Source organism: Anser brachyrhynchus (genome assembly GCF_964034855.1).
Source record: "Anser brachyrhynchus genome assembly, chromosome: 9".
Taxonomy (NCBI): domain Eukaryota; kingdom Metazoa; phylum Chordata; class Aves; order Anseriformes; family Anatidae; genus Anser; species Anser brachyrhynchus.
The window spans coordinates 5492457-5516446 of NC_137703.1; the positions used below are offsets into that span (position 1 = coordinate 5492457).

General features: G+C 57.4%; 1 protein-coding gene across 8 annotated transcripts in view; it reads right to left on the reverse strand.

Moving 5' to 3' along the window:
• Window positions 1-23990, reverse strand: part of PLD1 (phospholipase D1) — a 117092-nt gene that overhangs the window by 38399 nt on the left and 54703 nt on the right. For 5 of the 8 annotated variants that reach the window (XM_080604224.1, XM_080604223.1, XM_080604221.1 and 2 more), the window contains 6 exons: window positions 17156-17304; window positions 3294-3479; window positions 3062-3189; window positions 2689-2834; window positions 1825-1933; window positions 330-395 (listed from right to left, as the gene is read on the reverse strand). In XM_080604224.1, the coding sequence (XP_080460350.1) occupies window positions 330-395; window positions 1825-1933; window positions 2689-2834; window positions 3062-3189; window positions 3294-3447 (603 nt within the window). In that variant the 5' untranslated portion in view covers window positions 3448-3479; window positions 17156-17304. Of the gene's footprint in view, window positions 1-329; window positions 396-1824; window positions 1934-2688; window positions 2835-3061; window positions 3190-3293; window positions 3480-15742; window positions 15950-17155; window positions 17305-19393; window positions 19568-23990 lie in introns of those variants that run through there. The other 3 variants (XM_080604226.1, XM_080604225.1, XM_080604228.1) reach the window with 3 other exon arrangements.

The window sequence follows — 23990 nt, forward strand, 5'->3', positions numbered from 1 at the left end:
TTAAAACTTCAGCCTGTCATCTTAAACTCTTCCCAGAATTAAGCACAAATTCTCTATATTATACACATGCAATCAGCTTTCTGGCCTGAACTGCCTCCTGCCTCCAGGAGGTTATCCCTGCGCTCTAAGTGACCTCTCAGTCACCTTTTCACTCTTTTCCTCTGGTTTTCATCATACTGCATGCACGTGGCAGAAATCAGCCGAGCCAAAACACTTGCACAATGGCTGCGGAGTGTTTCTGGTAAAGCTGCAGATGTTCTTTCAACTAGCTATATTTGAAAAAAAGGAGAATATTGTGTTGCCATTGAAGCAAACTAATTTCTACTTACTGTTCCGTGGTAGTTCCTGTACATCGGCATTTTTAGGATCTTTGTCAAGTAGTCTTCCAGCTGTTTCTGCAATTCAAACATCGAAGCATTAGGCGGGATGCAGGAATTTTCGAGAAAAAAAGAATCCAACTGTCTGGCATCAGGAAGCTATCGGGAAATCAGACCCACTTTTCAGCTTGAATAGATAAATAAATGCATTACCGTGTGCTCACTGAAGACTGGGGCTCAGCAGCATAAACAACTTGATTACAGGTTGTTTATTGTTCGCAGACACGGGCTCGTACCTTCCACCAGCTGACCTGCTGCTTTGCACTGCAATTTCTGAGGTCAATTTTCTCGACTGAGCCCAAGTTTCAGAGCAATTTTGAACACAAAAACAGTCCCTGGTGTTTCTGGCCCACAGGGGTTAGCTTCATGGGAAAACACAGCCTCGGCTGCAACTGAGAGCACTTATTTAACCAAATGGGGTGAGGTGGGGAGCACGGAGACCGCGCTGCCCTGTTCCTGGGCCACCGGGTGCTGGACAGCCTGCCCTCCCCATCCCAGGGGAGAAGAGGAGAAACTGTCACAGGAGAGAGACCTTGTGGGAGCTGGATAAAGAAGAAATTATGCTGCATAGGCCTGGGAAGCCGGGCAGAGTCCTGTGGGGCATGAAACCAACCAGAAGGAAACACCACCGGGGTTTCCGTGCTTCGCAGCACCGGCATCACAGCACGCGACCTTCCCAGGCGTGCCGCAGCGGTGTGCGTGCCCTTGGTGAAAGGGAAAAGCAAGATTAAAAATAAAAAATGAAAAAGAGAATCTAGAAAACCTTTTTCTTCCTCTTTTCAACCAGCGTCTCTCTCCTAAAACTTCCTGCCCAGCAGCGATGCCAGCGCACAGGGAGGGTTATCTGCGCGGCGCAGCCACGAGACAAAACCTCTCGGGGCTGGCGACGGCAGTGGCAGAAAGCCCAGGGGGGAGCCGCCAGCAGGAAGGGGAACGATAAGCACAGGGTGAAGGAGCGCATTTCTGCAGGCTCGCTTCTGCAAACAGTGAAGCTGCAGTGAGGAGGTAGGAAGATATCCACCCTCTTCACAGAGGGGCCCATCTGTTAACATCTGATGGAGTTACACGGAACACGTGTGCCTCGGCTAAAATTACCCATTTCGGCATCGAGAGCCTGATCGTCATCTCCTCTTTCAGAGGGGGACGGGACTGAAATCACTCGGATTTTGATGGTGGAGGGGCTGCCTCCATCATGCAACCTGATTCTGCGAGCTGCCCCTTCTATCTTTAAATTGGAGCAGGTGGGAGCAGGGGAACCAGCGCTCTGGGCATCGTCGTTTTCCTCAGCTGTGGAGGAGCCTTCGCCCGCGTTAACCCTGGGAGCATCCTCCTCCTCTTGGCACGGAGGAGGATTTGGGGTCAAAGCTGGACTTGCCAAGGCCTAAGTTTGTCAAGCGAAAGTCTTCAATGGTAATAAAAGTGTTTTTATTGGGTAGTGGGTGCTTACCCTCCGGCTGGAGAAGTGCTCCTCGCGCACCGTGCTCTCCGCCGTGTGCGGCAGGCTCGGCATCTGCCTCGGCTCTCCCCTTTTGATGGATTGTCTTCTCACCGTGTGGCTGGAAGGAAGAACAAACCCCAGCGTCGAGTCTAAGTGCTGCAAGGGCACGCACCCCTCAGTACACAACCCTTCCTGTGCAAAGCTTTTATTTTTCCCAGACAACTCTCAAAAAACGAAGAGTTGAGTGGTCAAGAAAGCAAAAAAAGGAAGTGTGGTTTTGCCAAAGAAGTCAGTGTGCTCCAAGTGGCCCACAAATGAAAACATAACACAGAAAAATCAGTTTGATTTTTCAGGGTCCTCTTTTGCCCTGCTAAGTAAAGGGAACCTAAACTCTCTTTTTAGCACATGGCGTGCCCACGGCCCACAACCCCTCATAGTTTTAGCTTTCCCTACCTCCTCTCCCCACATTTCCCTGCAGCAGGGGGCTCTTGCTGACCCACACCTCTCCCCACAGCTCCCCTTATGACTCCCTGAGCGCCAGGGTTAGCCCATGCAGGGCTGACCCCCCCATGCTGGGGACCCTCCGTGCCTCCTGTGCCCATCCCAAACCAGCAGCAAGCCACATCCTGCCAACAACCTCCACCAGCATTAACACAACCCTTCCTCAGTTTCAAGGAAAATTCAGCTCAAAAGCCAATGAGCTGGAGCCCAAATCGTCAAAAGATGCTCGCCCCACGAGGTTATGGCTGCTAACCACGAACTTCTGCACTCTCCCCCTCACAGCAGAGCAAATGGGATGCACGAAGCCACACCAATATCCTGCTGGGAGAAAGAAAATCACATCTTCCCAAAGCTGCCAGGCTTCGCACTCACCTCCTGGTAGGGATGGGGATGCGCACGAAGGCTTTGTACCGCAGCAGCTCCCTGTGAAACTCCTGGAAGTGCTTGAACTTCCTTTTCACCTGCCATGTGAACTCTCCGTGGGTCAGCTCGATGGTGTACACGTTCGGGCTTGGCACCTGCGTGGGCGAACAACGCAATTAAGTCCTCCTCCTGCAGCTGCCTGTCTGAAGAGCCCTCGTTATGTTTTAGTTAAGGATCACTGTGTCTCACCACTTGTTAGGTTTTAAATCAGACAGGAAACCTTCCCTCCTGAGCGAGTGCACACAGAAGTTAAGCTACAAACAGCATGTCTGTACAGCCCCGTGGAAATGCCTCCAGAAAAGTCTTTCGCTTAAGTTCTGACCTTCTTCGTGGAAGTGAAGCGCTCCACCTCCAACACGCGCACCCGCACAGGGCATCCCGTGAGGTACGTCTGCGTGCCCGGCTCCTTGAATCCGCAGGTGTGGTAGATGGCGGAGAAGGGGATGCAGGCTGGAAGGAGCACAGAGCGTTAGCACAGCGCCCCGACGCACGGCAGCCCACGGCCAGCGCCGCGGAGACGCTCCGTTACCAAACCCACGCGGACGGGAACTCACCGGCACCTTTTGGGTCATTCAGCACCTCCGAGTCGACCTCCTCCCCCTCGAAGTGGAGCTCCCGGGTGTCCAGGCTCTCGATGATGTTGCTCATGTCTGCGGCGATCCTCTTCAGCGCTGAAGTAGCTGCATGGCTTTCGGGCCTCAGGGACATCTCAGAGCGCCACGAGCCGGAGCCACGGGGGGCTGGGGAGGAGGAAGGCGCAGGGCTGTCAGTGCCACCCCGATCATGGCACTGCGTCCACCCGAACCCTCCTCGTCTTACCCACCCATTGCACACCCCAAGACCCACAGCCAAAAAGCAAAGGCATCTTCAGGCTACCAAAGAATATTTCCTCCAGTGCCAGTGACCACTGCCTACAGACTTGGACACTTCTATTTTAAATGAAAAAACCCACGATATTTCCCGTTCCCACTACAGAAACCTGCAGGGGGTGGTTGGGGGTTACAAGTACTTTCCCACGCTGACTTCAGACTGAAAGCGAGGAATTTCCAGCACCAAGTCGCCTGCTGGCTTCAGCCATCTCTAAGAACAGAGGCGCACGGGGAGAAGCACAAACCACGGTCACGTCTGGCCACATCCCAGACCCAATTCCCGCAACGCTGCACGGAGGGGAAGCTCACTCAGAAAATCAGCAGGCATTTTTGTCAAGTGTTGTCCTCCTGCGATTGAGCTAGCGATACAAACTCCTCATGTTAGTCAGATTCCTCTATCCCTAGGCACCTTACGTGCTCTCCCCTGGCATCTTTGTGTCTCGCGCTCTCTGACAGCTTCATCATCTCAGGAGGCTCAACAGCCTGCATGAAGCACGTCCACTAACACTGGCGCCAGCTTTCAGCGCTTGTGAGTATTTGCAAAGCAGCTTCCTCCTCCTCCTCCTCCTCCTCCTCCTCCTCCTGCAGGCTCTGCAGCCGGCCGTGGAGCTGCGGACCCGACTGCTGGTCCCTGCACGTGGCCAAGCTCCAGCTCCTGGGCACCCGAGTGACAAAAAGTCCCCTTGGACTTTGCTCCGCTCAGCAATAAATGTCGCAGCCTGACAGCGGTGCTGAAAATATATGGATGGGACAGAGGGGCAACGCTTTACAGAAGCCGGCACGAGGGCACTCATTTATACACGGGAAAGTTCTTGTTGTGTGAAAGAACTATTAAAAAAAAATTGCAATGCTTCTGATGTTAAACTCTGCAAAGAACACCATGCAATTATTATTGAATGAATTCCGTAGAAAGAGCTGGTATGCTGTAATTTGGAAATAATATAACAGCTCAGTAATTCACATATTTAGCTGCTTTTGAGAGAACATCCTTCGTTTTCTCTTGAAACAAGTACGTAATTTCATTACTACACAAGGCTGATACCACATAAGCCCAAAACCACGCTAAAATCAGCTAAAACCGGCAAGGCAACGCCAGCCTGCCCACAGGCTCGAACCCAGCCAGGCCGTGCTGCAGGGACTCACGAGGTGCAGGCGCTCGTCCCGCAGGCTGCGGGGCCGTGCCTAGCTGCGGGGCGAGGGGACATCGGGCAGCGTCTTGCTTTGCACCTCTTCCACCTGCATTTACCTTTGGAAATGGATCGTATTTGATGTTATTATCACGAAAAGAATTTGCTTGAAGGCAGCTTAATGCATGCTCCCGAGGAGGAGACCACCCCAAGCACTTCGTGGGTGCTGTGCCCACGTGGCCGGGCGCGCGCCCTCCCTCCCCGCCGTGCCAGGCACGGCCGGGCTCCTCTCGCCACATTAATTGACCCACTGAGTTAATGGGTAAACAATTAACCAGCGCGTGAAGTGGCTATTTGCTAAAGACCACAGCAGGGCCGCATAACTTAAGGATTTTTATTATTCCCTTTCTTTTTTTTTTTTTTTTAATTAAGCTGTTTTCGCAGCTGGTCAGATAAGCCCTGGGTTAGAGCAGAGTCCAAGCGCAGTTGGAGCTGAGTCAGCCCCAGCAGCAAGGCTCTCCCGTGGTGATCACAGCCAGGTTACGGGCTCGAGAGGAAAAATGCCGCTTGCCTACAGCCCAGCCAAAAATCCAGGAGCAGGGGCAGCGGCACAGGGCACCCCCGGGCGGGGAGGGCAGCACGGGAATGGTGCCAAGCACCGGGTCCTGCAGGGCTGCCCTCTGGGCTGCAGCAACCAGCGCCGTCTGTCCCGCGCTGCTGATGCCCTGGAGAAGCCACATCTATAAAATGTGCCGAGGTTGCCAGCTTTTAGGTTGCAATCGTACGAAGGGCGCAGAGGGAGAACCCAAAGAATAGCGGCAAATTGCAGAAGGGTGGAGAAATAGGATGAGACGCCCTGGAAACAAGGGCTACACGCTTGTGTTTGGCTGCTGCCATCTGGGATAGGAAACGGGCAGCACTTTGTTAGGGAAAAAAAAGGGGTAAACGAAGGGAGCCCGGGGGTGTCAGGGGGTCTGGAACCATCAGAGTGATGCAGCAGACGAGGGGCAGGCCAAGAGGCACTGCCTGGCAGCCAGCAGGGAGGTACGGTGCCGGATTAGAGCACTTGACCTGTGCGACATCGGTGTCGGGATCGGGACTTTACCCAAGAAGGAAAAGACCTTGGAAAAAACACGCCAGCAGGCTGCAGACGTGCAGCAGGCTGCTGTCAGCAGGACAGATGGGGCAGAGACTGGTACGGAGCAGCACCGACCGGGGACCTCGCAGCATCCCCGCAGCCACAAGGCTGCGGCACAAAGCTGGGGGAGCGAAGGGGAAAACCCAGAGCAAACAGTCAGGGGTGAGGGAAAGCTCCGGGGAGAATGAGCCAGCAAGGGAACAACAGGGAGATGGCCCCAAACTTCCCTTCAACCAGTGAAATGCAGGCACTGGAGACGTGACCGCACCAGGAATCAAGGCTTCAGCTAGAGGAAAACTGACTGTAAAATAAAAATCAGCTATGGTAACCCCCGATGCTCTGTCAATATGTTGCAAACCCCAAGCTACGCGCTGTCAGTCCTGCTATTCTGCAGGCCTGAGGTCTCGTTTTGTTATTTGCCATCTTATTTTTTAACTTGTTTATTACCTAGGGGTTCATAGATAATCTCAGCCTTCCCTAAAGACACAGTGTCATTCTGCTTGGTGCACAGGAGAGCAAAAGCCAGGCCTTAAATGCGTGGAAACTGGGAGACAAAGTATATTTTAGTATATTTTAGCATATTTAGCATATTTTAGTAAATATTCACAAATTGTTCTGTGCTTTGAAGGCACTCCAGTCCTGATGTGAAGATGTGTGCACCTGGTAACAGCACAGACGACCAAAAATTCAGTCAGCCCGAGCGTATTCTCTTAAAACTGTGGCAGATCTGCCACAAGCTCAACCGCTGCCCCGTAAGGAGCACCACGCAGACCTAGGAAACCCAGCGAGGCCTCGCTTGGGAAGGAGAAAGCCCGTGCAGCAAAACCAGGCGTCCCCTGCTGATGCCCCCCAGGCCTCGATGCTCTCCATCACCTCCCGTCCCCGTGGCGAGAAGCGCTCTGGTCTCGCCGGCTGCCCTCCTCCCGGTCCTCACGCCACCCTCCCGGCACGGCGACCTCTTGGCAAGGGCTAAGAGCGACCTCCGCTCCCACACTCGGCTCTGTCCCACCGGCAGCAGGACCCACGCGAGCCTCCCTGTGCACGACTGCAAAACGGATGGGTTCGGGCTGAAACAGGGCACCGAAATGGGGAAAACGACTCGAGCCTTGGGTTTCCTGCTGCTGCTGCTGCTGCCGCCAGGAGCCCAGGTGCCATGCGGGCACCGAGAGCCCAGGCTGGGTGCCAAGGAAATCCTGTGCACCGTGCCCTCAACAGTTCCTGCCTGGCGGTGAAAGGTTTTCCATGTAAATATTTCCCAATTTCTCACATTTTAAGCCTAAAATTGGCTTTAATGGAGAAATACCGCCAGGAGGAGCCAGGCTGGCCCGCAGCCCCGGCCCAACCCCAGCACCCCGGCACCAGCCCGTCCCCCTGGTTCCTTCGCTTCTGTCCCAGTCCCTCGGCAGGTGCCAGACCCCGGCCTCGGGGTCCCTCCAGCACCGGCCACTGGGCTCACACAAACAAGCCCCGAACAGGAGCTAAAGCATTGCTGCCAGCCCGGGAAGATCTCCTGGAGCCGGAGGAGGACTCGGCAAGGGATCTGGATCAACAGCAAGCAGCGTGTTTGGGCACGGTCCCAACCTACGCCGCTTATCTCCGGCTCATTCCTGATAAAACCCCAAATATTTCCAAACACTGCTTCCAAACCAATTCCTCTCGGAAAGCCAAGCCCCTGCGTTTACCAGCAGTCCCTCTGGAGGCAGGAGCCAGCCAGCGTTTCCCGTTCAACGCCTGCAGCGCAGCCGTCTGCCTGCGAGTTACTGATCTCCGCCGGCCTTCTCCGCGAGGGTTTCTGCCAAGCCCCGAGCCTGCCCGAGGGAACCGCCAGGTGACGGGGACCCACGCGTCCGGCAGCACGGGGGGACGCCTGGAGCACCCGTCAGGAGCACGGGCACCTGCGTAAATCCCCGCTGCCCGGGCTGCACCGTGGCTGAGAGCCCCGAGCTGCCTCCTGCAGCACCCGTCCCGTCCCGCAGCGCGTGTGCCGGGGGAAAGGCAACAGGAGAGCAGGGGGAGGCCAAGGGCAGCGGTGAGGTAAGGCAGTGGCCATCCCCGGGGTGACTAACCCTCTGCCACGGTCCCAAAACCCCTCTGCGCTGCGGTTTTCCCCACGCCCAGGACCAGCCTAAGCGTCCGGCCCTTCCCAAGGACTCGTTTTATTTGCTTTGCTGCACGGCGACATGAAAGGGAGACGGCGGCACTCGCGGAGGAGCAGCGGCTGCTGAGCTCACGCTGATGCACTGCGCGATCCGCCCCGCGTACCCCAGCCCCAAACCCGCAGCAAGTTTCGCAACCCCTGGTCTCACCACTGGGGCCGCACCCAGGCTTTGAGTCCCACCGGGCCAACTTTTGCTGGTGGTGACGGGGACGGGTGTCCCGTGCCCTGGCCGGGGGCTCCCACCCAGCCCCAGCTCGGGCAGCGCCACCTCTGCGGGAAGCCGGCCACCAGGTGTGCCCCATCCCGTGGGGCCCGTCCCCAGTACGATCACAGCACCCCAAGCCCAGCAGCACGGTGTTGGGGCAAGGGGAAGGAGCAGGGCTCCTTCCCGGGGCGGCCAGGCTGGGAGAAAAGGGGGAGAAGCAAAAATACCTGCTTCAGAGCATGGAGCCGGGAGGGCAAAGGATGCAGCGCCTGAGAGCGCTGGCAGACGCGCGGCTCTTGGCACGAGGAGGGGACCGTAACAGCTTTATAACAATCCTGAAGCCGAGGAGCTTGCCAGGGCGACAGCATCGTGCAAGGGACTCTCGGAGTGACAATAAGCAGAGGTGAGGACAGCTGCAGCCGGGATGGTGAGCATTTCTGCTGCCCCGATATATATAGCTGAGCACGTCATGCGCGTGCAGGACATACTTTCATTACCTAAACGTATACATCCCCGCGGCTGACGTCCCAGGCAGCTCTCACGGCTATTCTGGTTGCCTCCTTGCCCAGCAACCACCACCTGCCAGACCGCGTTTCCACGGGGAATTTCGGGGGCTCGGAGCTGGCCCCCCCATCCCCGGGCAGGCTCGGGTCACCGCTGATAAATGCGAGCACGTACAGCCCTTCGCGTAGCTCCTCCCGGGCCAAACGCGGCAGCCTGCGCTTGGGGCTCGGTGCAAGGCAGTCCCTGCGCCCTGGCTGTGGTTTCTGTGCGGGGGGACGCGGTGGGATCTGTCGGCTGCCGCTCCGGCTGCACCGCCAGGGGTTCTGCTCATCCCCACGTCTCCATTAAGCAGGCACCTTTTTTTTTTCCTCACGCCGCTGTTGAAAATCGCACACAAAAGTATACGGAGGTGCTAATTTGGGAGGGGTTTTTGACCCTTCCAGTGACTTGCCCGAAGTAACGAGAGGTTTCCGCGGGCACCACGGCACCGAGCAGCACAAGGTGCCACCAGCAGCGGCACGGCACGCGGGGCATTTTGGAGCAAAGCTTCTAAAGAAGCTGCAGGCACCGCGACTAACAGATCCGACAGCGAGCTGAGGTCCCCAGCCTCAGTGACTTTCACTCGTCACCCTGAAGCTACGGCGCTCAGCAGCCTCAGCTCCCACCGCCAGGCCGAGGCCACCCAGTGCCACGTGCCCAGGCAGCCCACACGCTGAGGAGGCCGCAGATGGAGGCGCTCCCGCTCCCGGTTTGCGTTTCCCAAGCAGCTGCTTGCCGAAAGCCACGGGCAGCAGCGAGCACCGGCACGGGGAGACGTCAGCGCTCGGCCTCCCTTCCCCAGCCACACGTCTCCTACCGTGCATCAACAGCTTCATGGGCAGACTGGGCTCATGCTAACGCCTCCCAAGATCGGCATTTCCCCTCTCCCTGGACAGCTAAAACAAATATTTGAGAACTTGGAGTTCACGAGGAGAAGACGGTTGGCGGGGAAAGCCCAAGAGGGAGCCGGAAGAGACAGCGAGCTGAGCCCCGAGGGCAGGGGCCGCATCCGGACTTCGCAGGGGGCTTCGCAAAGCAACCCTTCCCTGGGAGACGTCCGGCACCCCACAGGATGGTACCAGCACGCAGGACACAGAGCCCTCGAGGTACTTGCCGATCAGTACCTGTTGAACTGCGATCAGAAACAGGCGAAGTCAACAGCAGACTGCTCCGCACAAAGACGCGACTTGCAGAAGCAGAACAGCAGGAACGGAATAGCTCTCCTCTGTTTCTCGCTGAAATACAACTAAACATCTGCAAATTTATGCAAAGCAGCTCATTTACACGTATCGACAGCCCTGACAGCTTCCTTAGAATGAAACAGGAGCAAAAAATTCCTCCCCCGAGACGGAGCAGCAGCGCGCTGAGGGCCAGGCACCGGGAGATGCTGCCGATGCCCGAGCTCCCACCGAGCCCCGGCTTGTCCCTGTCCCGTCCCCTGCCCCAGCACCCCCAGCCTGAGCTGCCCCAGGCCTTCATCCCTTGGTGGAGCAGGACAGAGCTGCTCCAAACCATCCCGGGGGATGTCGGAGCACCGAGGTTACGACGCAGGAGCTCAGCCCCGCGCAGCTCAGCCCGAGCTGGGCAGCACAGTGAGCCGCGGGTTCAGCGCTATTTTTCCTCGGGTTTTTCCTCACTGCCTCCCCGAGCAGCAGTGCTTCAAAAGGTTGCTGCAGACATTTGCATTCCTCCTGCACACAAAACAGGCTGTTTGGCAGAAAGATAGAGCAATAGGGTTTTTTTTTGGGGGGGGGGGTGAAAAAAAAAACCAAGCCCAGCAGGCCTCAGACAGCAGCTCCTATCTCGCTGGTTCTTTGTGCCAGGGAACAAAATGGCTCGCTTGCCATAACTGCTGCCAAAACGCCGTGGGATCAGGTCTAACCACAGAAATTTAAGAGGCACCGTGACTCATCCGCTGCTCTGCGCTGGTGAGGCTTACAGCTGGGTGGGACCCCTGCAAAAAGTCAGTTTGCAGGAAACTTCTGTCATGGAAAAACACACTTCAGAACATCTCGTTGGGACTACAGAAATAGACACTTAGAAAAGGAGGAATGAGACCAAAATATCCTGTCTGAAAAGCCTACGCGATGCCTGCTCGCCAGATTGCTTCCACAGCCCTTCGGCTGCACCAGGGGTGAACACTGGGCTCACCGGGAGAGCTGGGCAGCGGCGGGCGCCTCGGGCTGCACCCAGGAAATACCAAGCTGCACGTCCTGCGTGCCGAAGTGCCAAGCACATCCTGTGAGCGCATTTTACTTGAATAAAGAGACAGTGCATGCCCCAACTATCCGTTTATTTTACCTTTCTGTGCCATGCTCAAAGCTTGTGTAAAGAGAACTTAAAATAAAAAATAAAAGACAGCAGCGAGGCTGCCTTTAGCCAGTCAGCGCGGTGACAACCCACTGCCACGGCCAGCTCGCCCCAAGTTACCGGCAGCAGGCAGTTAATCCCTGCCGCTGGTTTAATTTTCCCACGGGCACCCCTGGAGGCTGCCACCCAGCATCAGCCCGGCGCACGCTGAACCACGCCGGCGCTGCGAGGTGCAGCTGCTTCGCCAGGAGATGCGGCTGCCGCTGCGTGCCCGCGAGAGGGTTTGTCCTGGCTGGGGGGAACAGTCAGAAGTGAGCTTTTCCAACTAAAAAGCCATCTGCCCATCTCACCAGGCAGACCTCCGGGAAGCGGCCCCGTGCCGAGTCATTCCTGCGTGCCCGTGACCCACGCGGCCGGAGGCACGGGAAGCCTCGGGACACGCCAGCGGTACGAGAAGCGCCGAGAAGCAAGCTCCTGCAGCACGGGGTAGGCAGGAACAACACCTGGATGTGAATCATCCGCTTGCAAGGACTTGGACAGAGAGCGTCACGGCGCCGAGCTGGGGGATCTTGTCTGCCTGACGCTGCCTTCTGTGCCCCCGCACCGCGAGGCTCGGCCGGGAGAAGAGCGGTGCCGCTGTGCCCTGCGTCCCCCCCAAGCAGGACCCCCCGGGGGCAGCACCGGTCCCAGGGGTGCCCAGGGAAAGCTCCAGCAGCAGACTGGTCCCATTTCACCCAAAAAGCCCCCACCTCACTTCGCACTGGCGGAAGTAAAAAGATAAGTCAGGAATCGGGCCCCCTCGCAGCTGGCGCGGGGAAAACGCAGCCAAGGAAATCACATCTCGGTTTGTGTTCCACCGCCAGAGGTGCAAACAGGGAGAGTAGCTCCCTGCTCCAGGAATATTCACTGCTGTCAGCACCACGCAAACAGGCCTCCACGCCCAAGGAAAAAGCCTCTTTCTGTTGGGTAAACCTGCAGATAGCAAGGAGGATTTTCGTCTTCTCCAGCTCCCTGCTCCGCACCTCCTCTCGCAGACGCTTTCCATACCAACCCCCAGCTTGCTCGGTGGGACACGGAGGGACGGACGCCCTTCTCTTCGGCGAACTGCCCGCCCCAGCTCTGTTCACATCTCCTTTTTATTGCATACTTTCTCCCTAGATAGTCAGCTCCTTATGGCTGTGGACAATTTCTTATTTTATCCACACCTCCTCTGCCAAAAAGAAGGGAAGGAGGAGGCGGAAGAGACGCCACTCTTACACAAGGATAACTAAAGCAAACCGGCTACCTTGCTGTCAGATCCTAGCAGAGGCAACGCACAGTTTTATTTGCTGGAGCTCGACAGGGTCAGCGCTGTGTCCCCGGAGCACAAAGGGAGAGCTCTGCAGGAGAACGGCTGCAGGAAGGCGATCAGGCGGAGAGCAGCGAGGTGTGAACGCCGCACGTGCCCAACGTGGCTCCGTGCAGCCATGGGACGTGCGCCTGGGAGATGCTGCCGGGTCTGCCAGGTTGTGACCTGCAATGCTCCCATCCAGCCCCACTCTTCGACATATTCTCTTGGCAATAAAGCCAGCACACGACTCGATAACCACCCCAAGATAGCAATCTTATCTCGATATTAAACACCTGCACCCCTTTCCGGCAGCAAACCCTGGCTGCACGCTGTGTTTTCACGCTGGATGGGCACGGCACGCTTGGTGTCGCAGCAGCAGCAGGTCCTTGGCTTAATGACTCCCTCTCCTCCTGGCCCCTTTTTTAGGGAGTCCCTGCTCCTCATCGTGGGAGCACCAGCCACCAGCCAGCTTCCCCCACGCCTGCCCCGTTCCGTTAACCCCCAGCCCGTGCTGTTTATCTGCTCTGGCAGCCTGGGAGCACTGAACGCCACCACGGCACGTGGGCACCAGCGGCAGGGCTGAGCGAAGGGCTCGGGGCGGTGGTGGCACTGCACGGTGCCGACCCCAACGATTAGATATCTCCTGCTATTATCGTGTAGAAACAGAAAGCTCTGAATCCTGAAGGCGCAAATATATATATATAAAACACAATTTATGATCTGCAAACCCATGCTTTTACCTCCTCCACGCCCCCCTGGGAGGCAGGGGCTGGGCACGTGTCCCCTACCACGAGGGCATCGGCTGCCTCCCACCACCCTGGACACCCTGTGTCGAGTGGGTGGGAGACACACGCACAGCATGGTGCGTGTTTTGGAGAGAAAAGCTGGGAAACGGAGCTTTTTTCCCCCACTCCCTCTGCTTTCCAGGGTGCCTGCACGCAGGGAGCTGGTACGGGCATCTGGCAGCCGCCCACGGGGCCCTGGCAGCAAGCAGCAGGGCAGAGGTGCCCAACCAGATATCTGTTAAAAACAAACTACGTGCAGATATATAAGATAACACATAATAAATATATAAGGATGTATTTTCTGTCTGCACGCATCTCCACCCTGCAGCTCGGCGGGGCCAGCTCGGGCCGCCCGGCAGCAGGGCACACACAGACCCGCCGGGCTGCGTGCCAGCCCCTCGCACATCCCACGTCCCAGAGGGCGCAGGAACGGCGTGGCAAGCAGCACCTGAACACCACCCGAAATACCAAAACAGCCTTCTTTTCAGCAGAAAAGCTGGGCAAGGTTTGGGGAAGGGGAGGCAAAAAGAATGAAACCGCGGCTTCCGTCAGCCCCAGCCGTGACCAAGTCTCTTTCGGTCCCTGCAGGAGTTTTCACAGCTCAGGACAGGCGAGAGCAAGTTAAAAACACACCATGGGTTGTCAGACAATGGGAGGAAATGGCGTGAAGGGCTGGCTCCTGCCCTCCTCGCTCTGCAGAAGCCTCGACAAGCAGCAGGTAACCGCTGCCACAAGACGCTCCGGCAAACCAACGCCCGGAGAAGCTCAGATTGCTTCCCGGAGACTGATGTAGGTCCCCGGTACGACGCTGGTTCGCACTCAAACCAGTTTTTAAAATCGTCCTTATCTTTTAAATGACTTCCTTCAAAACAGCCGTGCTGGTGTGGAGCTGGAAAGCCACCTGTCTGCAGCAAAGCTGGCAGCAGACGGGAGCCGCTGGTGGCAGCGCGGTGCTGCCCGCAGCCCGCTCACTGGGCAGAGCCGGAGCAGAGCGATGCAGGAGGCTGTATGAGCATCAGGGACTGGCATTCGCTTTGCCATTCCACTTCCCGGGAACACAATTTGTGGCAGTACTGGCAGCTAGTGTATTTCCCCTGATATTTCTTTCCCTGAAGGTTTGCTGGCTTGCTTTAAATCAATTACCAGAGAAAGAGTAAGTGGAAAAAACCAAGTTTGGTCCATGCCTAGCAAATAAAGGGGGCACGACCACACTTCTTTGCAGAGGTTTTCAAGGAAGACGTTTCTCAAATCACGTCCTGAGAACAGACCCACTAAAACACCAGATCCTTCCTCTCCTGCAGACACACCTGCAGTCTAAAGAGCACCTCATAAATTACAGGGGATAACAAAGTCAAGTTGACACAGGCCTTTACAATCTGCTGTTAGCAAAAGTAGTAAAAATTTCCAGCTGAGGCATGTGATTGCAGGCCGCTCCACAACAGGGTGATTTCACCAGCAGAGATCACCTACCTCAGACTTAGGAATTTGTCCTTCATTTATTTATACGTAAAACCATATCCTCAGCAGCTAAAAGTGGCAGCTCTGATCCTGGGAAACTCTTCCCCAGCCACGAGAGCTGCCCGTGTCCCCCTGTCCCTGAGCTGGGGCTCCTCACAGCCGAAACAGCACCGGGGGGGGCCCAGGAGAAGTCCCTGGGGTGGTTTTTTTTTTCCAGACCAGAGCCTCGAAACCAACTCTCAGTAGTCCTGAAGGAGGATGCTAGGTACCTGGACGAAATTGAACGTGCACACGGGCGGTTTAGCGAGACCCTTCAGCCTTCCCCACGTGAGCTGAGCCTGGGCAGAGGAGAAGCGCGCTGCCGGGAGCCGCCCGGCTTTGGGACGCGCTGACCATCCCCGGGGATGAAAGTCCCCGGTCACCAGCGAGCCACTCTCACGGGCACACGCTGTCAGACACCAGCGGCTGCACGGGGTGGGGAAATAGGATTTTTTTGGCCATTCAAGCCCCTTGAATCGGCTTCCCCCCTCCGGGCTGCCCGGGAGCAGGGCGCGGTGGCTCCCCCGGCGCGGTGGGCGCCAGCCCCGGCCTCGGGCAGCCCAAACGCGGCCGGGACGAGCGAGACTCAGCCAGCCCCGACGGCCCCAAAACCCACCCGTGACCGTGGGCGGGGGCCGTGGCCGGCCTCGGCCGCGTCCCGGGCCCGCTCCCAGGCGTTTCGGGGCTCCAGATGTGCCCCGAGCCGGGCAGGAGCGCGGCGATGCGGGCGGGCACCGGAGCTGGAGGCGACAGCGCGGCCACCCGGGTCCCCACCCGGGTCCCCACCCGGGTCCCGAGCCCTGTCCCGAGTAGTGTCCCGAGCCCTGTCCCCACCGCCCCCCGCTGCAACCCCCCCGCACCAAGGCGCCGCAAGCCCCCTGCAAGCCCCGGGAGCGAACTTTGCAGCCACGGGGAGACCCCCACGGACGGCGCCCCCCGGCTTTAACCCCCCTACCCCATAACCCCCTTTCCCCTCAGCCCCCCGTACCCTCTAACCCCCCCTCTAACCCTCCCTTGTCCCCCCCCCCGGTCCCCACCAACCTCGTGCCCCCTGGGGAGCGCCGGCCTCATGGTGCCCAGTCCCGGCTCGGGGCCGCGCCGCAGCCCCCAAAAACCCAAAACCAGCAGCCTCAAAACCCCAAAGGCAGCAGCCCCAAGCCCAGGGCCGGCTCCCCCCGGGCGGGGCGAGGCGAGCCCCAGCCCCAGCCCCAGCCTATAGCGGCCACTTGCGGGGAAACCACTCCCCGTGCGCCGGGACAGCGCCGGGGGGGGGCTGCTGCTGGCGCTTCGGGGCGGGGAGACCCCTTGTCATGGGGGGGGGTAATTAAAAGGAGCGCTTAATTGGGAGGGGGGGCTGCTTGGGCATTGCCCCCCCAGCACGGGGACGCAAAGCTCGCCTTCCTTCTTCCCCTTCCGCAGGCAGTTTGGGCAGGGGAAGGAGGCTTGCCCCCCCCCGCTAAGGAATTGGGTTTGGCACGGGGGGCACAAGCGCGTGCACACCCAGGCTGAATGAAACGCAGCGGTGCCACCGTTAGCGCTGCACAACTTAAGGATCACATTAAGGTCACATTCTGCGTGGGTCTGAGCGGTACACGGCTGCAAACCCTGCGTTTCTCACGTCGCTTCCATCCACAAAGCCCTCGCTCATCACAAAGGCGCAGATTTTGTAGGAACAGGGAAAAAATTTTTGTGCTCAAGAGAAGCACCGAGCCGACACGCGGAGAAGCGACACCCCTCCGCACGCTGGGCAGCTCGGGCAGCCCCGCACGCTGCCCCAATCCTGGCTGCAGCCCAGCTCCCAGCCCTGCAGCCGTACGGGGGGCGTCCCGGGGGCTTCTTCCAGGGAATTCAGCGCTCCCACTTCTGCCCCTACGGCAAGGCTTCGGTGCGGTTGTGATGGTTTTCTTCCTTAAAGGATTTATTTTGTTTTGTTTTATTTAAGTAGCAAGGAACTGAGCCGTGCCCCTCAGACCCAGACGGATAAATAACCCAACTTCAGGTACAGATAGTGCCCTGGCAGTGCGATATTGAAGCGTTCCCACGTTCCCCAGCACAGCTCCAGGCTGGGCCACCAGCACCAGCACCGTTTCCGAGCCCACCTGCCCCACGTCCGCTCCGTCTGTCCAGGTGGGGTTTGCTCTGGCTCGGCTGACTTTCTGCAAACACCGTGAGTGCCGCCCTTGGCACTTAAAATCACACTCAGAAATCTGAGCCGGCTGCCCGAGAGCGCCGCAGCACGGCTCGTCCGCTCCCAGGGCGCTGAGCCCGGGCAGGGCCGCGCGCAGCACCTGCGGAGAGCGCCTCGCCGCTCTTCCCAGCGCCTTCCCTGAGCCAGGGGCAACCCACGGAGCGCATCCCGGGCGGAGGCCTCCTAAAACACCCCAGGGAAACGCAACGGTGTCGGGCGACCACAGAACGGGCGAGGCTGGGATTTCTTTTGTTCTCTGTTCCCACCTGACTTTCGGTCTCCAGAAGCTTCCCCGCAGCTCTCTGAGGACGCCGGCCGCCGTCACAGGGGATGCCAGCTTCGCTCATCTACCGCGAGCCGCTGGTGCCAGGAGCGCACTGCGTGCCAGTCACACAGGGAGCGATGCGGCTGGGTCCTGGAAAAACCAAGGTGACAATGTTAGCAACCTTTGCTTTCCTTTACTTTTTTTTTTTTCTGCATTTTATTCATGTCTCTCCTTCTCTTTAAATTTTTTTGTTGTTGTGCCTAATGAGTTGGCCCGAAGTGGGGATGCGTAAGGCACAGAGACATCTGCAGAAGGGCTTTTCGAGGACTGCTGAGAGCCTGCGCTGCTGCCCACCAAACCCAACCCTCCAGCTGAAAGACCGCCCAGGAGAAGGAATGGGGATTATTACTATTCATTTTTTCAGACGAGGCCCTCGACCCCAGTCTCACTCACCGCTTGGCACCACAGACAACGGTGGTGGCCAACGAGGGGAGGGGAGGAAGCCACAGTCTTGCACCTGGAAATGCAGTCTCCCCTCCACCCTAGGGCAAAAAGCAGTTTTGCCCAGGCGCTGGCACACAGGAGGGTGCCCCACTCCTCAGCCATTTCGGAGGAGTCCTGCTTGGGATTGCCCTGACTCGGTGAACGCAGATACCACCCGAATACAGGCATTCACCTGCCTAATTCTTCTCACCAGGGTGCTTTCCCCGAGTGAAATGACCACAGCTACACCAGTACGATCCCCAGAGCCGTGTTATTCACGGTGTCACAAACGCCAGGCTGTTTCCCCAGCCCGGGGCAGCCAAACAGCCACACTTCAGCTGCAACTGCTCACAGCAGCCGACACTTTCTAGGTTCAGCAAAGTGTCAAAGACGGCGAAAACACACAAACAAAGGAAAAAGCCATCTATCTCTTGAGCCGAGCACTCTTCCGCCCGTCCTTCTTGGCTGCAGCCAACCTGGAGGAGCCTTTTTCCTCCCTGCGTTTCCTCCGCGCCTGCACGGACCTTGCAGGCACCAAGCACGGGGGATGCTGGTGCCGGTGCCTGTGCTGTGCCACGGGGGGCTGCCTTCTCCTGGCCCTGAGCTCAGCTGGGCAGGAACTCGGGGCGCTGCTGGGGCCGTGCTGCCTGCCCAGGGGCCATCTGCCAGCCGGGGGGACCCTGCTCTCCTCTGCCAGCTCGCCCAGCGGTCTCTCAGCCTCCGCGTGTATCGCAGGCACGTGCGGCGCTGCGGTCCTTCAGGACACCGGGGTTATTGTGCCTCGCTAGGAGCTGAACCAGGAGCTGAAAATGTGGTTTTCGGTGGGCATTTCAGAGCAACGCACTCAGAAAGGAGAGCGGCACGTCCCCACGAGGTGCTGCGGGACGGAGCTGAAAACAGCCAAGTACTTTTTTCTTCTCCTCCCCCATCCTTCAGGGAAAACAATTGCCATCCTAACTTTGGAGGAAGAGGCAGGGGAGGAAGTTTGAGCACTTAGCCCTGGCAGCCGGCCTGGCCACGGTGCCTCCTGGGACTTGTAGTCACATCTTCTCATGCCCGAAGCGCTGGCTGTGGCGCGGCCCCGCAGAGCAGCGAGGCTCCCCACGACACCGCGGCAGCAGCGGCAGCCCCGTCCCTGGGCAGGGGACAACCAGGGGACAGCGGGACCCCTGGGCTTTAGCTGCTGCGAGATGGCTCAGCGGCTGCCCAGGATCCCAACATGATCGGGCTTGGCCGGGATATTTCAGTTTTCTTTCACAGCCTCCCCCTCTCGCAGAATTCCCATGGAAACAAAAACAAAGCTCGCGCTGTTTGGGTATTTTTTTTTTTTTGCCTCTCAAGGGGGAAGCGTGAATGAAATTGGTAAGGGAAAAAGAACTCGGAAACTTGCAGTGGGGCAGGGCCAGCCTCGGCTGTGCAGGTCCCAGGGTGCACCATGCGGCCCAGGCACGGTGTGGCCGGGGTGGGAAGCGGGAGCTGCCGTGCGCAGTGCTCCCGGTGCACGCGGAGGAATGCCAGGCACGTCAGCGTGCGCAGCACGGTATCTGGAGGAAGGAGAGAGTGCAAAGCAGCTCCGTATGGTGTTAAGCTACGACGCACGCCGTCTTGCTATTTAAAGCCGCGCGGCGGCATGAATGACAGGTTTGAGGGAGCTCAACAAGTCCGTCCGAAAACAACCCGCGCCGTCCTCCCCAGCACCGGGGCTGGGCACAGCTCTTCCTGCCGTCCCGCTCCCACGCAGCACGACGTGACCCACCTTCACCTGCTGGAGGACGGCTGTCCTGCTCTGGGAAGACATCCAGGTGACCGCAGGGAGCAGCGTCACAGGGCCCAGAGCAGCTTTGGGACCAGCTGCCACCTCCCCTTCCCCTTCCCGAATGGGAACTGGTGTCGGGGACACGCCTGGCTGCGCTGAAGTTAGGGGTTTTGCTAGGGGGCTTTCAAGTCAGGGGGTTTTGCCCTTCCTCCCCTGCCCACACCACAAACTGCGTCCTGCCAGGAGGCAGCAAGAAAAAGCAAGATGCAACCCGTGGCCAGGGCTTGGGGCATGCCTCGGTTTGCCCTTGCCTGCACCAACAGCCTCGTTTCTCGTGGGTTCTGAGACGTGGCTCGGTGCATGGGTAAATTACCCCTGTTGTCATTCATCCATAGCAGGTTGTCAAGGAGGTACATCATTACCGGCATCGAGAAAGGAACGAGCTCAACTATTCTGAAAGTATGTAATGAGCACTTGGGTAAGAGTTAAGTAACGAGTGTTTCTTTAGCGACAAACCCAAGCGAGATACGCTCCACCCATTTAGCTAACAGACAAAGGCTTATATAAGCCACGTGTTACATAAAACCCTAAAATAGGGAGCCGGAGAACTCCCCCACCTTCGGCTGAGAGCGCGACCGCAGCACGCGTGTCCCCGGGGCCACGTTCAGCCAGGTGAGCCAACCCAAGTGGGTTGTTACAGATGGGTAGGAAAGAGTTTGCACACTTAGAGAGCGTGCAAACGGGGCACGGTTATGGGGAAGCGTCTCCAGTGTTCTCCCTGTCTCCAGGGACTTGCATGCGAGGGGCTTTCCGAGCCTGAAGCTGTTACCATTGCACTTCCACAGCCCCCAGCAGCTTTTTCCTTCACTCATTTGCCCGTTCAGGTTCTGAGTTCCCATGGATTTCCAGCTTCTGCAATACCGTGCATCAAGAAATGCCACGGTCTATTACACCGTAATCCTCTGCGGACGAAATGGGCCACGTTTTGCAAAGTCAACTACAAAACATAGCCATAGGTAAAAGGCAGATTGTCGGGGTGCAACCTCTGCATCGGGTCTGGTATGCCTGAGCGCCTGCCTGTCCCTGGACAAATCACCTCCATCAGTAAAAAATCCTCGTTCTCCCTAGGCACCGAGCATCCCGCCTTCCGAAGCCCGATTCCCAGCCTCAGACAATACATTCAGCCCACACCGACGGTTACTTCCAGACACGAAAGCAAAAAAAAACGGCTCGGAGAAGAGGATTTGCATTCCCCTTCACAACCCAGGCACCCGATCCTCCTCCCGCCGCAGGCACAGAGGCAGCTTTGTGAGAAGTCAGGGATCCTTATCTGGGGGGGGAAGGAGGGAGAGACGGACGGGATTACTGGCCCGGCAGAGCGAAACGTGTCAGGAGTTCCTCTCCTGACTACAAGGCTGCCATTCATCGCAGCAATCAGTTTGCTCGGCCCTGCTTGCAGGGACACGCCAGGGCCGCGATGTGGTTCTGCCTGACCCGGCACTCGGCACTGCCTGAGCCCGGGCTGGGCAGCAGCGGGAGCTGCACCGAGGGGATTTTGATGCGGCTCCCCCGCTCCCCGAGCCTCCTCAGACTGCAGGGCGGCTCGTTTTAAGGCGCAGGCAGACAGAAGGCCGGCGGGCTGGAGCAGAAAACGACGAAATGAGATGCAAGCTGTCTAGCCCACAAAAAAAAAAGAAAAAGAAAAAGAAAAAAGAAAAAAGGCTTTGGTTTCGATCGCATTCGTTATCGTCCTTCAGAATTAAATTCAGATGCCAGAGATAAGACAGGGGTGACCCCTAGTGCCCTCTCCAGCTGCAGCTTCCACCGCCATCCCCTTGTCACTCCCTGTATTGAGTCCAGCGACGGCACCTCTCAGCCTTGCTCTTCATTCACAGAGCCTTGCTCTCTCTCCTTTTTTTTCAGAAACGAGATCTAATTTCCCCCCCCTGTACAAACTCTCTCACTGCAGCATCCCTTCTGTCGCGGTTGTCTGGGAACAACACCGGACAAACCTACTAGCATGACACCAGATTATATCCCATCGTAGCGCCGTTACATTTGCTGCACTTACAGGGAAGAAAGGAGAGCCTGTTCCGCGGGCCCCGAGCTTGCCAGTGGCTCAGAACGGCCATTCAAACTGCCGAGAAGGGACCTTTGTCTCATGCAAAGTGGATCCGCGGCACCAAGCCACGACAGGAGCGAGTCTGCCCTGTGACAGGCAGCGGTACGCGCTTTTGTGGGTTTCTTTTCTGGCCGTTCCCGTGACCCAGCCGGCACCACAGCTGCCCCGCTCACAGCACCGGGGTCTCCCCAAAGCTCCTACCTCTTCGCACCCCCACCGCTAAGCCCTGGGGACAGTTTAAGCTCATCTCAGTGCAGGAGAAATGCCTGAGGGAGCCCTCGCTGGGCTCCCCTTAGCCCTGAGCTCTGTGTAGGGCACAGCACCGCTCACCCACCCAAAAGGGCTCCTCCTTCCCCTTTCACTTCTCGCCAGCCTCCTTCTTCACCAGCGGCAGCCCCCACCTGGCAGCCAGCCCTTCCTCCCCGCACCTTCTCCCTTTCCCACCAGTGCCCTGGCTCTCGTCCTCGTTCCTTCCCCTGAAGCCTCTGCACCCAGCGCTGTGCTCAGCTCGGGGCCAGCCGGGCGCGCTGGAACGAGAATTACTGCAAGCGTTTTTTCCAGTTTTAGCCCCAGCTCTCGCTCTGTTCCGCACCCGGTGCCATTATGTGCCAGCTCCGCGGGTCATTTTTCCCTGCTTTGTTAAAACCAACAAGTCTCTGGTTGAAGTTCCTGCTATGTTTCTTTTTTTTTTTTCTTTTTTTTCCACCAATGTTTTATTTGTAAAGTAGGTTTCAAAGGGGGATAGGAAGTGAGCTAGTCGTTGCATAATTTAAGTCGGTTTTATCGCAGTAAAATCTCTTTTCTTGCGTAGCCACGACAAAGCCTCTGTGACCCAGCGTGCACACCCAGCGCTGCTCTCCTGCCTTCGGACCCAGCGCTGCTCCAAATTTCCCAAGTTATTTTCTTTTTTCCTCTGCTTTAATTAATTACATGCAAAAATCTCATCTTCTGAGCCATCGCTTGCTTCTTTCACATGGTTGTACACCCTTTTACTGAATTTCTTTTCCTTGTTAGCTTTGGTAAAGGCCGTTTTCTCTTTATTGCTGTCCTGCCTGCATATGGTCCTACACAGACAAGGCACTCCAAAAATCCCTGTAAGCGTATTTATCTTCCTATAGATGCATTTTTTAATATGGAGAAAAAATGTTTCTCCTTTTGCTTGGTGCTAGCTTTGTGCCTCCCAGTTATGCTCCACATTTAGAAAACCTCCTTTGTCAGGATTACCATATGCCTGTAGCTCCTTGCAGTATCAGTTTAGTGTCTCTGAATATTTTTATTTAAATTTTGTTTTCATTCACTCCCAATATTAAGATGCTCCAAATTAGCTCCTCACTTGAATTTTTGATTACCACATGAATCGGGCTTTTTGCGTACTTTTGCAATATGCTGCTTTGCTGGGTCCTCAGATCTTTGCTTGCACTACTGGAAAGTTACTGTTGTGAAGTGATAACCTGGTCCTGGACGTCAGCTGAGCCCTCTCCGGTTGCTGTTAGGACAGGACACGAATGTCAGAGGCCAAAAAAATAAACCCGGCCAGGGGAGCCGCTCATCAGAAGGTGAAGTAGAATCACCACCACTGAAAATATCTCTATCAAAGACGGGAGTTTCTCCTTCTGAAGGCTTGAGGAGACTACAAATCCCATGGCTTGCCTTTCACAGCAGGTCAGACCAGCCGACCGGGACAGCATATTCCAGCATGTGTACTCAGAAATATCCGGGCAAACTGCAACCACACGTGGTGGAGAGGCCGGACGAGACGAGGCAGATGTTGCTTCCCGTCTCCGGCGCTACGAATCCGTGCGCAGGGCTGCCCAGCCGCTCGCTTCTCCCACAGCACCTCGCCAGGCAGCCGCTTTCCCTTTGCTTCCCTTCCTAACCCAGCCCTGGTCTAAAAGTTTCCTGTTCAACGTTTCCTTGTTGGAAAGCTGCCCTAACGCATACGGAATCACTTCACCTCCACCTTCCTGGGGACGGAGACCCACGGGCAGGGCTATCGTACGGTGTGTCCCCGGTGTGTCCCCGGCAGCCCCGGGGCTGACCCACCTCAGTCGGAGGGTGACTCACTGAGGTTGTAACGCCGGGAGACGGGAGGAGGTGCTGAGCTGGGGGCAGCTCTCAGGCCTTGTTCCTGAGCGCACACACGTTTAGCGAGCACCTCCTGAAAGCCACGCTGGGGTCAGACAGCTTGGCAGCAAGGCCGGAGCTCTCCCGGCCACAGTGCAACACATCCCCGTAAATAAGCCCGACTCCTGGCCGGATCCAGAACTAGGAGCTGGACATGGGGCCACGAGGGTGCCCCTGAGCATGGCCCCGGTGCAGCAGCAAGCCGAGGGCAGTACCATGGCAGGCCACCCGGCACAGCCATCACGAGCAAACACAGCGGCTCCGAGCTGACCAGAAAACCTCTGAGAGCAGGAGAGGTGCAGGCACGTCCTGGCTCCCGCGCTGCAAAGCACCCGCTGCTCCGAAGCCCCA